Here is an 18,776-nt window from a genome sequence, read left to right on the forward strand (position 1 = left end):
GACAGAATAAGATGACAGTTAGGACGACAGAATAAGATGACAGTTAGGACGACAGAATAAGATGACAGTTAGGACGACAGAATAAGATGGCAGTTAGGACGACAGAACAAGACGACAGCTACGATGACAGAAAGAGACGACAGTTAAGATGACAGAACAAGATGACAGTTCAGACAACATAGCAGGACGACAGAGCAAGATGACAGGACAACGGAACAAATCGACATAAACAAAGAACATACACATCAACATATACTAATTTATGTGAAAAAGTAGGATCAAGACAGTAAGGACGACAGATTAAGACGACGTCAACAGACAACATACACGCCAACATATACTGATTTACCTGAACAAGTAGGCAATGACTGTAGACAAAGACAAATGAATAGTACAAAACACAAAGCAGTCATTTTTGACACAAATGGAACCCCATAGATTGGCACCTCGCTAAACCTGTCAGCGACTCCATCTCTGTTCTGGGTTATAACATCGCCTGTGATTGAAGGAGAGAGACTGGGAGGGCTCATTTTGCTCGGAAGAGACTATTCTATATGAAACAAATGCCATTTCAAAGCTGGAATCGATATTCCAATGCTTAGCCAGCACAGTTTTGATGGATGGAAGTGTTAGCCAACCACAAGCACGTTTACAGTGATTGACAGTTTGCACATTTGACGTAAGAAGGCTTGAAGAATACCCGTGCGCAAAGTGAGTGTGTGTTTCTGAGCTGAGTGCACTCTCGTCTGTGCGCACGCTGCGGTCACAGAATGGCGTCGCGCGCTTCCAGTCACATGTTTTTATTTAATATTTTTCTGATTAGTAGTAGCAAATTATTATGTTGCTAATTTTAATTTATATCTGTCTGTTAAAGGTTGACAGCATATGTGGCCAAAGTCTTTGCCATGGCCAATAACCTTGTTTCTATAGAGGAGAATGTGATCTGCAGCGCTCTCAAGTGGCTGGTTCTGCACAAACAATTGCCAGACGGCTCCTTTAAAGAGGATTCAGCTGTACATCAAAGCGAGATGGTGGTAAGTTGAATGTGACTGACTGACTGCATTTAAACGCTTCGGTGGAAGAGAAATTGCGGTGACCTAAAAAAATCAGATTTGATATTTTGATAATAAAAATAGTTTGTGTTTCATGGATGAAATATTGTTGCATTCAACTCAAAATAGATTAACAATGATTATTATTATTTAATATAAAACTTTGCTTACATTTCTGTAATAATTAGTTACTTTTGAATTATGAACCGGAGATACATTAGTGATGCCTATACTGTTGCAATCTTACAATAAGTCCTCCATGGATTCAGTTGTCCACTGATTTAATAACCTTAATAAAAAGGGTTACATTTGCTGATTTATGAAAACACAGATTGTTGTGATATTCTGTTTATTTGTGCTTTATTCCAGGGTGGCGTACGTGGCAAAGGTGCTGATGCCTCTCTGACAGCCTTTGTCCTGATTGCCATGCAAGAGGGCAGAGAGATCTGTGCTGGATCAATTAGTGTAACTAACACCTCTTACATCATTGTGTTTGCCAAAACATTAAGAATGAACGGTTGCTTTTTTTCCGCTCTTACTCTTACCATCATACACACACTTTTATAGAGTCTGCATGAAAGTATCAGGAAGGCTGTTTCTTTCTTGGAAGGTCGACTTTTACAGCTGACCAATCCTTACGCTGTTGCGTTGACATCCTACGCCATGGCCAATGCCAACAAACTCAATAAAGACATCTTGATGAGACACTCCAGCCAACATGAAGGTCAGTCAAGTCAACAAGGCACACAACATTTGCTGTGCTTCATACATCATGGCAGAGGTGAGGGACTAGAGTTGCATGACTTATCTTGAGTCTGACTTGAGTTGCAAATTGAAAGGATTCAAGGATTCAAAGCGTGTGTTTCCCTGAGCAATGAAATTCTTACTTTGCTGTCCACAATGAATGCCAAGACAGTGCAAAACTATACATACACATACACAAACTACACACACATACATACATACAACGTAAGAAACATAATAATAAAAACGATGCCGCAAGAGTAGGAATATAGACTATGAAAAAAATAGAAATATAGACTATGTAAATCTATATATGCGAGCGTAGAGTAGGAATATAGACTGTGAAAATAGAAATCTAGACTATGTATATGATATCTATATATGTGAATGTACAGTATTAACTTATAGTTAGTGCAGTAACATGTGCAAATTGAGTGCAACAACATGATAGCTATAGCAACAGTAACAGATGTGCAAATTGAGATGAGGCTACATGAGTAATATCAACAAATATACAATGGTAGTAATAACAGCCATAACATTATAAATGTTCAAATGAGATAAAACAATTTGGACCGACTGTTTTCTGAGATAGATAAGTCCACTAGCTAGCTACCTGTTTAAGAGTGTAATAGCCAAGGGGAAGAAGGAGTTCCTTCCTCCTGCAATTTACTTTCCTATACCTCCGTCCTGAGGGTAGGAGTGTGAACAGTCTGTGTTGGGGGTGGGTGGGGTCTTTAATGATGGAGGCAGCTCTTCTGTGGACTCTGCGGTGGTAAATGGCCTGCAGAGAGGGCAGTGGAGTCCTGATGATTTTGCAGATGTTTGCGGTACCTTACAGTAGTGTTGAAAGGTGCTGTATGTAATTTAAAATACCATAATACACTGTTTGCAGACACAATATTTTGGACACATGCAAAAACAATGCTACAGCTATTTATTCTACTTTGAAATGTGCATTCTGTGTCGGGATGTCTTTTTTTTTTTTTTTGGTAAGTGTGACTCCGCCCACTGTCAATTTGCCAAGTTGCCAGTTGGCAGAAGACATAGCATATTGCAGCCATGGAAAAAAAAAGTTGGTCTTGGTAATTGTTATGATACGCTGCCAGAAGGAATGAAGATAAATGAAACTGTCTTTTATCCAATCCAACACACAGGGTAAATCCACACTTGGAAGGGATGGATGACGCACATACACAACTGATAGACCCAACAAACAAAGACTGAACAGACTGGGGCTTAAATACACAGGATAACGAGGGAATTGGGAGGAACACAGGAGGTGAACAGAATGACTAATTAGACAGACAACAGGAACAGGAACGACCAAATAAGGGCTCATGAGGGAGAAACTGGGTCACGGGGAGCACATGGGGAACAAAACACAACAAAGACAGTCCAATCCTGACATTAATTTTTTATCAAAATCTAAAAATTTGCTTCTGCTCTGGAATGGCACTCCTTCTCTAATGATGACAGTTTAACAGCTTGGGCAGAATATCCTTAACCACTTCCCCTCTCTCTGTTAGTTTCTACAAATAGATGGTGAGGAGGTGCGCTAAAATAAAAAAACTCCACCCTCATTTCAGTATTCGGTTTCAGTTGGAAATACGTCATAATAATTAAGTAAAGTGGGTAACAACATCCGGTTCACGCAAGCTTTGAGGACTTGTCACTTGCTTGACTAAATTAAGAAAATTACTTGACTTTGATTGATGACTACGGCTTTGCCAGTCGCCATAACTCAACTTTATAACAACTGTAATTAAATTATTGTTATTTAAAAAGAAATAAATCACTGTGAAATAAATTGATTAAAAAAGGCTAGTTATAGAACCACCAGCACCAGTGATCGGAGTCTGCACGGCTTCATAATGTCGCATAAGCACAGAAAAAAAAATTATGGCACACCAAAAACAGAGGCTAAGAGAATCGTACTATAATAAGTACATAGTATGTACATGAAGAACAGGACTGTAAAATAAAGTGCTACCGATATTTCTCTTGTTGCACAGTTGGAAATTATCAGTGGCCTTGGGCAAAAATGCCACCAGAATTAATCAAAAAGCATCCAAAATTCAAGATGTGGTGGCAAAAATGGTCCGAGTATGAACTTTTTGTTAGCACTGCAACTTGAGACTTACTTGAGTTTTGATGGTAGAAACTAAAAGTTGGTAGACTTACTTGTGACTTGAACATGTGTGACTTGACTCCACCTCTGCAACATGGAACACACACACACACACACACAAAAAAAAAACTTGAAAATTATGAAAGAATTATGCACGTTTTGCTGAGTCATTTTATACTGTTTATTTTTTGTTTGAAACAGCCGGTCGGTCCTGGACTGTCTCTGGACAGCACCATCACTCACTAGAGGCGACGGCTTATGCTGTGCTGGCGCTTGTGAAGGACAAAGACTTTGATAAAGCAGGAGAAGCAGTGCACTGGCTGAACAGACAGCAGTCTCACTATGGAGGATCTGGCACCACTCAGGTACACTAACACCTCATCATTTGACTGTGATGAACAGCAGAACAAGTGCAGGACTGACACTGCAGGACAGGATTTGAATGCTTTTCTGTCTTTTCTAGGCGACCATCATGGTGTTCCAGGCCGTGGCAGAGTATCGCACACAGGTGAAGGACCGGCAAAACTTCAATCTGGACGTGGAGCTGTCCGTGGCAGGAAGAAGCAAACCTGTCAGATGGACTATCAAAAGAGATAATGCACATCTTACACGATCAGACAGGGTGAGTATCTCATCAAAACTGCTCAAAATGGTTCAAGCTCAATATTTCAATTGAAATATTTTTATTGAATTTTGGGAGCTTTGTTGTTTGTCATTCATCATTTTTAATTGTCTATGTTAACATTAATTGCCTAGCGTTGTGTTTGGTCAATGAAATCTTCAGGTATCTCTATTACATCATGGATATTACTTCAATGACTCAAGTATGTCTGTGTTCACTCAACAGGTGGAGATAAACCAGGAGTTCAATGTAACTGCTAAAGGAACTGGAACAGCCACTCTCTCAGTGAGTGTTTGTGAGCGTTTATACAGTCAACAGCAAGATTAAAGCGTGTGAGCATCTAATCTGAGACGTGCTGCTGTTTTCAGGTTCTGACGCTGTACTACGCCAGACCTGTTGAGAAGAAATCTGACTGTACTTTCTTTGATCTGACTGTTAAAATGGAGGAAGTCCCCGAAAGTAAGATTGAGTTCCTGCCCTTTCTGTGGCACTTTCCATGCATTTAAGTCAGTGGTGTAGCGAGTCAGCCCCGGGCCCATATGCTACAAATTTGTACGGGCCCCCCCAAACGTTATGGGCTCCAACTCAGTTAACTTAACTTAGGCCCTATTGTTAATTTTTCTGAAGTAAATAACGTTACGTGAATTGTGACTATTCACAAGCTGTTTTTTTTACGGTATAGGCTTATGCTTGGAAATGATGTTTAAAGTTTTCAAGTCCATTCATTATTTGTAGCACGCAAGCCAGTCAATAATCGCAGCTTTGTGCTTTGTTACTGCAAAGTGTTAGCCTTCCGTCAATTTTATGATAAAATACAAAAAATAAACGTCTTTTTACGCTCTTTAATTTGTAGTGAGATAACTCGCTTCACTTCTAGCTGCATATTAATCAATGCTATTTCCTCTTTAATATTTGCAGCATGAAAAAATCGGAATATTTTAATACAAACGAATGTCTCATGAATCGATCAATCAGAGTATTAAAAAAAGTCAAAAGAACGACGGATGCCACAATTTTTTTTTTTTGGAGGAGTAGGCCTATAGGTGGAATTTTCACATTAACTTCTCGCAAAATAACATGATTTTATTATCGTAATTTTGACTTTATTCTTAAAATATTATGATGTTAATCTTGTTTATTTAGTTCTTTTTCAACGTGGCACAAAAATGCTGCCGTATAGGGTACTGAATACAAACACAATTTTAGCACAGTGCACACAAATACAAGTTGACCCTTTGCAGTTCCGAATGGTGTATGAGCAAAAATGATGGCATATTTTTAAGTTCCCACTGTTATAAAAAAAAAAAAAAAATGCAATTGATCGCGCTGGCGCCTCCATGTCCTCCAACGCGCGCTTTAGCTTCCACTCTTCGCACAAGCGATTGGATATGCGCCTAACAGCGCTCATTTATCTAGGTTAAATGTTTAAATTAATACTGTGAAATGCATGAAGTGTTTTATGTCTGTTTATTTTAGGCAAGTCGTGTTGTTTTGAGAAGGCTAAATTGATTAAACATAATGCTCAACTCGCTGTCTGCCGCTGCCACTTGGTCGTTCCTTTGAAAAAACAAAAACTTGAATTTAACTAACATCATGTTCCAAACATATTTCTAAATTATCTTAATAAAGAAAGAAAAATAAATATGACCACTTCACCATTAAAAAAATTTAATAGCTGTGTAATGGGGAAGAGAGAGAGAGTAAAAAGCCACGGGATCCAGTCGGACTCGGGTCAAGAATTCTCATAAGCTGTTGGACAAGGGCCGGGCCCATGGGGAGGGCTCTATTAATTCCCTCGTTTCAATTAAAAGTCCCCCCCAGCTCGGCGGGCCCCCGAACTGCCCAGGCCCATATGCACCTGCATACCCTGCATACCCAGATGCTATGCCACTGATTTAAGTTTTTCACACTGCACTAAACCCACAAATACTTTACAGGTAAATTACTGTTAAGAGATCATGCGTGAACAGGACCTTTTCAAAAATACCGGTAAATCAGTTCGACCAAATTTACAGCTCTGCAGTGTATTACTTAATATAGTAACTGCAGGACTATTAGTAATTATTATGCGTCTCACATTTTTAAAATAAAAAAAACATGTTCTGTGTGATCTCCTTAGGCCTGTCACACTAAAGTGCTTCTCCTCATCTAGGTGGATGAAGAAAACTTTTAATGCAATTTCCAATAATTGACATAAACATAGTTTACTGGTATTTTGTCAGTGGATGGTATGTTAATGGTAAAAAGATGGAATGCTATTGCTTGTGTGAACAGCACCAGTAAAGTCATTCTAACAGTAATTGTATGGTAATTTCCCAGGATTGTGTGAAACGGGCTAATGACTCTGCTGTTAACAATTTCCCCTCCGCGCTCCGAGCATTTAATAATCACTCCGCTCCGGGTTCACCATTTCCCGCTATCGCTCCACTCCTTGCAGAAACACCACTCTGCGGCTAAATTATTTCAGTATGTTTGAAACATCACAGTTCTGTTCATAACATATATTAAAAAAATAAAATAAATAAAATAACAGTGGCTCATTTAGAACACTAGTGTTCAAACTTGTTTCCTACCACATGACAAGCTAATAACATGGTTGTCAGCATTAAAAGGTATAATTCCTGCTTTTTGCGGTGCAAATTTTGTTTGTGATTAAAATAATAGTACGTTTTCGTCAGTTGTTTTACCTACGGATCGATGCATTTCTTACAGATTTCTGCTCATTCGAAATCGGATACAGATGAAGTAGTACTGTAAGATTACATTTGTTTGAATGCATTATTGAGAGAGCGATTGCATGTGAGTAAGTGTTGTAGTACTTGTTTAAATCATGCTTTCAAGCTGAAAATATTCTGTATCTAGAAGGAACAAACAAATTCCTTTGGAACTATAACTTCCCGCTCATGCCCATTGTCGTCATTATAGCTTCACATTCTTTCTGATTTGAGTGATCCTTCTCTATCAAGCTAGCTATATGTTTAACGTGAATTATTGCTAAATATGCATGAATTGTATTCGTGATGGAGCGGTGGTGGAGCGCACTTGGAGCGAGTGAAAACCATGCTCCAACTTTTCAAAAATCCGCTCCTTGCTCCAGTCAAAATCACACCACGCTGCTCACATACTCTGATTGTGAGTAACTGTTGCTGTCATGACAGATCTATTTCAGAACCAGCCACTATCAAAATAATCTGGCTGCGGGCGCGGGCCAGATATTATTGCTGGCGGCCCAGTTTTGGCCCGCAGGCCACCTGTTGCCGACCACTGCTCTATGTACTACTTTTAAATTTAATTATTACCAGGACTCTGATACCTATTACATGAATGTGACGCAGGTGCTGAAAGAAGGTAAAGTCCATTATTCCCTCCGCAGATCATGAAATTCATTTGAAATGTCTGATTCCTGTTAAATGCAGTTGTTCTTCTCCATTAATCAGGGCTTAAAGTTTTTCCGGCACCGTGCCGGATCTCCGGCGTGTGTCGTTTGGCTGCAGAAAAAAAAAAGATAGTTCTACTTTTAAAATCTTGTTGATATCATGTTCGAGTTCATGAGTTCGCCTACCAATAGTATGAGAGGAATACAGCTTTCACTTTCAACCAAACTAACGTTACTAGTCAATCAGATGTAGAATGGGGCTGGTCTTGGAAAAAGTGGGGTTGAGATCCAGGTGCAACTGAGTCCTATTAAGCATAGAGCGGGGACACAGTCGGCAGGATGGAAAGTAAAAGATTATGAAGCCTGGGCAAGACGTCCTAATTGATATAGGACTTAAAAATAAATGGATAGAAGAAATAGGCAGATACGGCAAGCCTTTTGGTAGCTGGTGTAGGAAATGATTTTTTTTTTAAGTTTTGCCAATTTAAGCAAGGTATAATTCCTGCTTTTTGCGGTGCAAATTTTGTTTGTGATTAAAATAATAGTACGTTTTCGTCAGTTGTTTTACCTACGGATCGATGCATTTCTTACAGATTTCTGCTCATTCGAAATCGGATACAGATGAAGTAGTACTGTAAGATTACATTTGTTTGAATGCATTATTGAGAGAGCGATTGCATGTGAGTAAGTGTTGTAGTACTTGTTTAAATCATGCTTTCAAGCTGAAAATATTCTGTATCTAGAAGGAACAAACAAATTCCTTTGGAACTATAACTTCCCGCTCATGCCCATTGTCGTCATTATAGCTTCACATTCTTTCTGATTTGAGTGATCCTTCTCTATCAAGCTAGCTATATGTTTAACGTGAATTATTGCTAAATATGCATGAATTGTATTCGTGATGGAGCGGTGGTGGAGCGCACTTGGAGCGAGTGAAAACCATGCTCCAACTTTTCAAAAATCCGCTCCTTGCTCCAGTCAAAATCACACCACGCTGCTCACATACTCTGATTGTGAGTAACTGTTGCTGTCATGACAGATCTATTTCAGAACCAGCCACTATCAAAATAATCTGGCTGCGGGCGCGGGCCAGATATTATTGCTGGCGGCCCAGTTTTGGCCCGCAGGCCACCTGTTGCCGACCACTGCTCTATGTACTACTTTTAAATTTAATTATTACCAGGACTCTGATACCTATTACATGAATGTGACGCAGGTGCTGAAAGAAGGTAAAGTCCATTATTCCCTCCGCAGATCATGAAATTCATTTGAAATGTCTGATTCCTGTTAAATGCAGTTGTTCTTCTCCATTAATCAGGGCTTAAAGTTTTTCCGGCACCGTGCCGGATCTCCGGCGTGTGTCGTTTGGCTGCAGAAAAAAAAAAGATAGTTCTACTTTTAAAATCTTGTTGATATCATGTTCGAGTTCATGAGTTCGCCTACCAATAGTATGAGAGGAATACAGCTTTCACTTTCAACCAAACTAACGTTACTAGTCAATCAGATGTAGAATGGGGCTGGTCTTGGAAAAAGTGGGGTTGAGATCCAGGTGCAACTGAGTCCTATTAAGCATAGAGCGGGGACACAGTCGGCAGGATGGAAAGTAAAAGATTATGAAGCCTGGGCAAGACGTCCTAATTGATATAGGACTTAAAAATAAATGGATAGAAGAAATAGGCAGATACGGCAAGCCTTTTGGTAGCTGGTGTAGGAAATGATTTTTTTTTTAAGTTTTGCCAATTTAAGCATTCAAAAGATTTTAAGCTGTTCAAGCGCAAGAAATCATGAAAGAGAACTAAATTCTGTACTTCAGCACTGTTTTCTGTGTGGGAGGCCAGGGGGCACAGGGAGCCGCATCTCTGACAGAGCACAAAACAGAGTTCACTTTTCGTCTTATAGCGCTTGAACTTAGTGCTTGAAGTGGGCCGGTACGCACCAGTACACAGTACTGGCACTTCAATATTTTAGTCTTTAGCATACTGGCACTTTTTCGTGCGTACCAGCACTTCTGACATGTTGGCGGTACCGAGTCAAAGCGTCAGTGTCTGCGTGATTAGAATGACACTATAAAGCACACTACCCAGGAGGTCATTTGAAACCAGTAAACTTCTAGAAAGTTCAAGATTCCAGTAAGGGAATGCATTAGTAATAAGTAATAAGTTCAAAACAGCGCTAATGCAGAGAAAAAAACAGACAATTTCATCATGGTGGAGAGAATAGTGATTTGCGTCCAGATGGCAGTATATTATTCTTTTCATATACCGGCACTTCTTTTTTTCCACTTTAAGCACTGGCTTGAATGGCCAAATACACAAATAATTAAGTAAAAATGCCCATTTTGGCGAGTGTCCTCGTGAGTACAGTTTTAACTAAGTAAATAAAATAAAAAATTAAATGAACGTAAACTTAGAAAATCTGATGTATGTGTCAGAACCGTGCATTTGGTCTGAAAGTGAGAACAGCTTGCAAAAGAAAAATCACTCTGCCCAAATTTGCTCTTGACTAAATAACTTTATCTTTGTACTCTATAGGATTACTCTATAAATATGTGGTAAAACTTGAGATAAATACTGCTCAGCATTAAGCAAAATTAACAGTCTCACGCAGGCCAACATGCAGCGTAGGTTTTGTTTTATGTGAAAACATGAATTAAGGCAGAGTGCTTAAAGAAAGTAAATGAAAAAAAATTATTAATTAATTATATTTATGCATAAAGGTTCTTCAGAAAAATTTCTATGATATTTGCTTTTCATTTTCCCTCCGTGTAATGCCTAATAAAGCAGTGTTTAAAAGCACAGTACTGCTTTGATAACAGCGAGGGAAACTGCTCTATTTCTGCTGTTCTATCAGCACCACCTGCTGTCGGAAAGTGTAGTTACATTTTCTTTCATCCCGTCTGCCTTTTTTGTTCAGACCAATGCGAAAATCGGATCGATTTTTTTGTTGTAAATCTTAACCTATGGATGGAAAATAAGCTAATGTTCATTCTAAAAAATCACAACACTAAAATGCCTATAATTTATGATATTGATCCTTCTCTTAAAATTAGTTAAAGACTGAAATGTGAGGTTTATCATTTAAATTTTTTATTTATTTATGTATTTATTTATTTTTGGTCTAGTATATATCTAGTATATAACATGTTATGTTGTAAGTCACCAAACCAAGATTTTTTGATTGTTTAAAATCCGGCCATCATTTTTCATATTAGTATTTTAATGTTTATGCAAACAAAAAGTGCATAGTGCTGCTAATTTTATTTATTGTTTGTTTTTTACATTAAACAGTAACTTTATTATTTGTCCTTAAATTATGTTCATAATAATACATTCCTGAAAATATTATGTTCTTTGTGTTGTCTTAATTTTGATAATCTATTTCATATTAAAATGGTACTAAAACTGACTATTCCCCTATACACTCAGTTTTGGTTATACTGCTTGTAAATATGTGTAACAAAATTAGCTGAAGACAAAACCCTCTGTATATGTGTCCGCAGAGTTCAACCCTCCCTCACCCCGTCCCCGGAAAAAAGTTCAGGCTCAGGATTTTTTTTTTTTGCTTTAACCCCTGATTATTGCTCTACAGAAGGCTAAATTGCATTGCAGTGGAATTGTTTCCTAAATGCTGTTCTGTCCTGTAGGCACCGATGATAATGTTGAAGGTAAAGTGAGACCATTTTTGGCTCGTCCCAGTTGCAGAGAACATTTAGGATTGGTAGAAGGCAAGTCATACCTCATCATGGGCAGATCTGTTGACCTGCCAAAGCTCGGGGGAAGGTAGGTGTCCACAGTTTTTTTTTCAAGAGAGCAGGATTTGCCTGAGGTTTATGCATTTAAAGTGTTATTCATACACTTAGATAAATTAAGACTTGAATAAACTTAAATAAATTAAGCAATACAATTAATACAAAAATGACTGAATAAAAATCTGCTATGGTGAATGTATTTTCTGAGCTGAAGTAATTTTGATTATTTATGTGGGGTTTGAAGTAAAAAATGTCTAGGTGGTGTAACTGCCCAGAGATTGAAGGGGAAAAGGAAGGGTCTACTCACACTAGGTGATCTGAACTGTGCCCAAGTGCGTTTGACCCCCAAAGCTCGGTTCGTTTGAGTAGTGTGATCGCTCCGTACCGTGCCCGGGCACGGTTCGTTTAGCCATCCCTGGCTCGCTTGGAAGAGGTGGGCCAGAGCACGGTTCATTTGGGCTCGAGCACGGTACACATGTAGTGTGATCGCTTACTGCGCCGGAGTACGGAACAGCTACTATTTTTTGTGCGCTACTGTCATCATTGCGACTGCAAACATCTTCTATTCTACTACAGTACACATTTCAATTAACTTAATCAGTAAATTATATTTGGGTCTGGTTCTCACCTTATTGATGAACAGGAATTGTAGTTTGCGAGTAAAGCTGCAAATTATTTTATTAACGTCAGCTGCCTCTGTTATGATCCTGTGATACATGCTAGTGAAAATCGCTGCACGGCATAAATAATAAATTTATTAGGCTGTCTATTAGCGAAAATGGTTTTCTCCGTTATCTTGTACATGACATAAGTGTGCTCCGGCCCAGAATGTTTAGTGCAAGTGTGCGTGCAGGCCAGTGGGGGAGTGGGGATAATCACGCTCGGGCTTGGTTCAAGGCAACTGTGCCTAGTGTGAGTACAGAGTTCAAGGCTGTAATTCTTAGAAAAATAAATATTAAAATAAGTGAACTTTAATATTTATTAAAAGACAAAAAATAAAAGCTGTTTTGTTTTAAAATATTAATATATGTCCACTAAAACAAAGTCAGTATGACGTAAGCATTATGCATGAAGAAAAAATTGTGACAAGAAAACCATAAAAGACCCCAGTAGACACATTTTGACCTGTTATTAAAATACATGTTTTGTTCAGGTGAAATGGGGTGTCTATCAAATATTTTTCAAAAATCTATTAAAATCATCATGAAAACAAAAATGTTGGTAACACTTTCTATGAAGCCCATATTTATAATATATTCTAAGGGTATTCTTAAGGCATAATGAATGCATAATGCATCATAAAAAAAAAATATATATATATATATATATATAATATGTTGTATCATCTCATAAATAATCATAACAACAATTATAACACTTAGGCATTTGTGGTTATAACTTTTAAGAGTATGATTATTTATAACACACAATTAATAACATGTTAAATCCACTTAATTTATAATGGATTATCTCATATCTTTACATTTATTTATTTAAGATCTGCACAGTATCTTACTACATCGTGTGAGTGGCTGAGTGTTTTTGAGTGCTTCCTGTGAGGTTATACTGTGAGCTAGTTTAAGCTCAGTTGTAATACTTAAAAAAATAAATGTGTTAAAAATTCAATATTTATATTTATTTATTTATCTTCCCCTTAGTCTATTGACTATAAGCAACTTTGCAACTACATGTCAACTAACTCTCATTTAGAGTATTAGTAGACTTGGGTTAGGGTTGGTAGAATAAATTGGCATACGTGTAAAGTTGCATATAGTCAGTTGAATGTCTGTTGGGGAGCCATCAAAATAAAGTGTTTGCAGATATTTAGCAGACATACTACTAATACTCCAATGACTGCTAGTTGACATGTAGTTGCAGAGTTACAACAGTTGTCTAAAGGGTACCATCAAAATAACCAGGCACGGCTCGTCTATATGGGCAGAAAATATTCATCCAAAACATAGACCTCTATATAAACTGAATCAATAATAAATTGTAAATGTGTTCAGCATTCTGCAACAAATATTTTTTCCGGATTTTCTAAACTATTTTAAGTCGTAAAGTAAGCAGTATATATTAAAATCCCACGCATGGCTTTAGCAGGCATGTATGATACTAAGCTGGGCAGATGGTGCCTGAGACCTCCCAAGCTCAACAGCGCCCCACAATTTTGCAATGTAAATCTGTGGTGAAAAGGGGAACTGCAGCGCACTCTAATTGAGAGCCATTGGGGCAGATTTGAGACTGCCCTGCTTATTTTCATGTTACCTTACGTGAACCTCGCTCCACCAAGACGATATAAATCCGCTTCAGCTATGTGTCTGCATCAGGTCAGTAACTTGTTGGCATGTCTGTTTTTTTCTGGGGTTTTTTCTATGTGGAGTAGTGGATCAAATTAACAAAGTAGACTATACGTTAAATCTTTTTGTTTAAATGTGCTCACATGAATAGCCTTTATATGGTTCTGTTGTGTTTTTTTGTTTATTCTGAGAATAGACATATGATCTTCTTTCCTCACCCGAATTGTTCCACAACTTGTAACATTCTAAATCAACATTTGGAGGTGATAAATACTAAGGCAATTATTATACAGCATTTTATGCGTGTAACATTACTTCGAGCCTGTCAATCAACATTAGTGCATCACCCACAGGATAACACAAGGCCATCTCTGCCAAAATGTTGTCCCCATGTGTTCAGAGATTAGAATATAAAGCTTACAAAATGTTTTTTCATATATTAGCGCTACAACCCAGAATCTGCTCCACCTAAATGTACGGTCAGGAGCCACTACTAAAAATAACCATACTGATATTAGAATAAAAATTGTTCAAAGCAAATGCCTCGGAATGGCTCTCGATCTCCTGTCGAGCTTCGGAATGGCTCCCGATCCCCTGTCGAGCCTCGGAATGGCTCCCGATCCCCTGTCGAGCCTGTTTATTATTGGCTCCCGATCCCCTGTCGAGCCTAGGAATGGCTCCTGATCCCCAGTTTAGCCCGGGAAGGGCTCCTGATCCCCAATTCAGCCCAGGAAGGGCTCCAGCCCAAGAGCTTTCTCCAGTGCCCGCTCCTCAAAAATGCCCACCCGCTCCAGCCTCCTCCACCGCTGTCAGCCTGCAGCCCCTCTGCTCGCCCTCAGCCCACCATCATTGCGGTGCAAGCCCTGCGGGACTGCCATCCTCCAGCGTCGCCATGGTCGGAGTCTCCCTCACCTCTGCCTCTGACCTCCGAAGCCGGGACTCCGCCTCGGTCCGTAGACTCAGTGGCTCCACCTCGGCTCCTAGCTCCCTTGCCTCCACCGTCACCCATTGATCCACCGCCTTGGTCGGGCGTCGACCCGCCATCGCCTCTGGACTCTTCTCCTCTGGCTGCGCCTAGTCACTCTGTCCCACCGGCTCCGTTGGGCTCCTTCCTCCCGCCAGGTCCACCTTGGTCCTCAGTCGCTCCGGCTCCACCGCAGATCTCTGGATCTCCACCTCAGTCGCCAGAGCCCTCGGCTCCACCCTGGCCCCCTGGATACTCGGCATCCCCCTGGCTCGTTGGCTCTCCATCTCCGCCTCGGGCTCCTCCTCCACCTGCTCCGCCGCCGTTGGTCGGCCCCCTGGAGTCGGCAGCTATCCCTCCTCCATGGCTCCTCCCACCGTTGGCCGCTGTTATGGCTGTGGCCTTGGTCCTGCTGAGCTCCTCCTGTTCCGGGTCCCTCCTGTCTCCTCCCTGGCTCCTACTTCCTTCGTCGCCTCCCTGGTCTCTGTCTGCCGGCCTCCTCCCGGTTATCCATCCTCTGCCGTAGCCTCCACCTATCATGTCTGCCTGCCAGCCTTTTGCTTTTCCCTGTCTCCATAACACATCCACTCCTTTGTCCTCCTCCTAAGTCCCCCTCCATCCCTTCCTCTGTCTCCACGGCGCAAGGATGCGCCTTCCGGGAGGGGGGCGATCTGTCACACCCCTGTGGACGGTTGATTGTGGTTTCTCCCTCTGTGTCCTTATTTGGTTGTTCCTGTTCAAATCATGAGTTAATTATCCTCATTATGCTCACCTGTCTGCCCCTCGTTATCTGCCCTATATCAGTTCCTGTCTCTTGTAGTCTAGTTGGTTGGTTATTGTGAATGTTACCCTGTGTGTTGATGTCTACCCTGTCTGGATCTCCTGTTGTCATATCATTAAATATCCTTTTATTCGTCATCTTCGTCATCCTGCCTGGTCTCTGGAACACCCTGCCCATGACAGATGCAAAGTTGCAAAGTTGGAATTGCCCCACTTTATAGAAACAGCCTTTGTGCACAGACGCATTGTAGTCTACTCTCCCAGGATCAGGAAACAGTCCTCCGTAAAATGCGCAGCACATATCTGAATATTTGGGTTGCACTGTTCTGGAATAGTGTTGTAAATACAACTTAACCACTGATTTCTAATTGTGTCCTCTTTTGGAAGGCCAAATAAAGTAGTTTCGCTTTCACAACGAAACACAGCGTCTCCACGACATGACGGCGGCGACAGCAACAATATTACAGCAATAATCAAAGTTACGCATTCTTTCTTTGTGTAAACATTTGGGCGGTGTTATGAAATTCTTCCCACATAGTGACGTAGACATATGTTTAAACGAAGCGTTTTAGGAGGACATGGACGAGGCTTAACTTTTAAATAGAATATCTCTTTGCGTTTGAGACTTTAGTCTTAGCAACTTTAGGGATCTTATCTATGCACAAAGAGCTTGTAACACTCCAAAGAGAAAGGAAAACTTGAAATTGCATCATATGACCCCTTTAAGGCTAAAATTAGCTCATAACTCGCTGATTTAGGAGAAAATCTTAAAAATAATGGGCGTCAGTCCTAAATTTAGGATTGTATTTACAAAGTATTTCACAAAGCATTTTAGCACTAAAACTAGCTCCTAAATCTGTGAAACGTTAGGAGTAGTGAAGAGGACTCCTAAGTCACTAAGATCAAACCACAAACTATCCTAAAATGGCTGTTGCCGGCAATCTGCTTTGGAATGTAAACATTTTAGAAACATTTGACGCTAATTAGCTTTTAAAAAGTTATATCGCCTTAATTGTGGGGGTATTATGACTGTTATAGAACTTGTCAGGGACAATTTTCCTTTGATTATATCCTTGTTTTCATAAACCATCTGGGCAAGAAGTAACAGCTCTTCTTGCATCCAGTTTGGTTTTCTTTTACGTTTGCATATCTTACTATTAGACATGATTATTCTACTCTGTTAATTAAAAGGCTGTTTATATGCATATTCACCAATTGTTTACAAGAAGCATACATGTAAGAGGCTGACAATTAGCTATTATTGCTTGTTTAATTAGTGACTCTTAGCCTGCATTTTAAAATATTTATTTGAATGTGGCAATTAACATTTTTATTTGTAAACCTTTATTTGAATATGGCAACATAAAATTGTGCTCTACAATATTTCTATGAATAAATCTCTGACAGAGACTATCAGCCAATCACTGTGTGCATAGTTAGTAAGCATGCTGACATCATCCATAGCAACGAGGTCAACCCCGCCCTTACTATTAGCTTAAGACTTCTCTCTATTCCTCAGTAAAAGTTTATCTCAGCAGCTTTGTGAATAGGTTTTAAGAGAAAACTCTTAGCTAAAAACTTTTACTGCTATTTAGGAGAACTCTTAAGTGGTAAGATAAAATGTTTTGTGAATACGGGCCCAGTTCTGTTGTGTTTTGGTTTTGTTTCTCTGTGTTCCAGTTGCCTGTGTTCCCTCATTAGTTTCCATGGTTTTTTATTTAATCACTCCACACCTGTTTCTGTTTCTCCGTGATTGCCCTCACCTATTTAAGCCCTGTCTTTTGCCCTAGCTCTGGTATTGATGTCCTTTTATGTACATTTTCTGTGGTTCTCCTGCCTGTGGATTTATTAAAGGACTTTATTGTTTATTTTTACTCCTGTGTTGTGTGCATTCCATAACCACGTGACCTCTATAACCACAAATAAGTATGTATTATAATGCATTAAAACTGTACTTATGATTATTTATGAGATGATACAACATTGTTTTTTTTTGTTTTTGTTTTTTATAATGCATTATTCATTCATTATAATGCATTAAGCATAATCTTATGATGTATTATAAATACAGACTTCATAGAAAGTGTTACCAAAATGTTTAAAAGTTATCCTTTATATCAGCTTGGACATCCTTATTTTTCATTGGTCATTTTGACTTCACTTTCTGTTGTTTTAGTCTGCAGTATGTTTTTGGAGAGCGGACCTGGGTTGAATACTGGCCTACAAGAGAGGAAAGCCCAACTCCAGAACACAGTGAGCGATACATCGGCATCACTAAGCTCCAGAACAATCTCATCGATTTTGGATGTACTACATAATTATATAACACCTATTTGTTGATTACAAAAAAATAACCATGATCTCCAGCACGCACTCATTAAATCTTAAATAACATTGTTCGAGCCAAGATTCTTTGTTGTAATTTGAGAAGAAAAAAAATGGTTGACTGAATGAAGCTACAAAATGTTCAGTTTTGTCTCCTGACTAAATAATCATGGTGTGATATACAGTCACAATTTGTTTTGTGTAATATTTTTAACCCATATCTCAGTTCAATAGTCATACAAGGAATAAAACAGACATTTTAAATCAAATACAATAAATGGCTCCAGATGATTATTCCTGACATTGGCTTTCTGGTCAAATTTGTTATGGACAAAAAAAAAAGATACTGAAGAGGTATTGGGATGATGCAGTGATGTCTCACAGTACAAATGTCCAAGTTAAAGTCCTGGACTCTTTAGAGTAAATAGTTACTGTGCTGAATTTCAATGGCAGGCGCGGACTGGCCATCGGGAGAACCGGGAGAATTCCCGGTGGCCTGGCAATCGATTTGGCCTGCTGCCCTTTTTTTATTTTTATCAAATAAATCATGAAATAGAGCCGTGACCAGGGGTGCCCGACAGGGGGTAATAGTGGAACAGAGGAATAGGGGCCCAGGGGGAGGGGGGCCGATCGTGAAACGGGTGTAGCAGAGAGGAAAAACTACTGACAGGGTTCGTACTGTCATGAAAAACCGGGAAAAGTCACAAATCTCTGTGCAATATAATATATTTTTT

The 18,776-nt window shown here is 39.4% G+C and overlaps 2 protein-coding genes across 2 annotated transcripts; both read left to right on the forward strand.

Annotated features, from left to right (window-relative positions):
* Positions 1-874: 874 nt before the first annotated feature.
* LOC107575972 (complement C3-like) lies at positions 875-5,055 on the forward strand (the record flags this gene model as incomplete). Its single annotated transcript, XM_016262268.1, has 7 exons — positions 875-1,034; positions 1,422-1,517; positions 1,620-1,776; positions 4,129-4,292; positions 4,391-4,549; positions 4,775-4,834; positions 4,918-5,055. Coding segments are annotated over 7 exons (934 nt in total), but the record flags the coding sequence as incomplete, so codon positions are not given.
* A 4,047-nt stretch (positions 5,056-9,102) lies between these two features.
* Positions 9,103-18,196, forward strand: LOC107575973 (complement C3-like). Its single transcript, XM_016262269.1, has 3 exons — positions 9,103-9,154; positions 11,569-11,704; positions 17,894-18,196. The coding sequence occupies exons 1-3, from the start codon at positions 9,127-9,129 to the stop codon at positions 18,033-18,035; spliced, it is 306 nt and encodes a 101-aa protein (XP_016117755.1). The 5' UTR covers positions 9,103-9,126; the 3' UTR covers positions 18,036-18,196.
* The last annotated feature ends 580 nt before the right edge of the window (positions 18,197-18,776 follow it).

The sequence above is a fragment of the Sinocyclocheilus grahami genome, unplaced genomic scaffold (assembly GCF_001515645.1).
Source record: "Sinocyclocheilus grahami isolate Dianchi unplaced genomic scaffold, SAMN03320097.WGS_v1.1 scaffold3067.1, whole genome shotgun sequence".
Taxonomy (NCBI): Eukaryota; Metazoa; Chordata; class Actinopteri; order Cypriniformes; family Cyprinidae; genus Sinocyclocheilus; species Sinocyclocheilus grahami.

What these genes read in the sequence shown, in the direction of transcription:
- LOC107575973 (XM_016262269.1), top strand. Translation starts at nt 9,127, where the DNA reads ATGAATGTGACGCAGGTGCTGAAAGAAG. An exon ending in GACGCAGGTGCTGAAAGAAG is followed by an intron (nt 9,155 to 11,568) that starts GTAAAGTCCATT and finishes TCTGTCCTGTAG; the next exon opens with GCACCGATGATAATGTTGAA. An exon ending in CTGCCAAAGCTCGGGGGAAG is followed by an intron (nt 11,705 to 17,893) that starts GTAGGTGTCCAC and finishes CTGTTGTTTTAG; the next exon opens with TCTGCAGTATGTTTTTGGAG.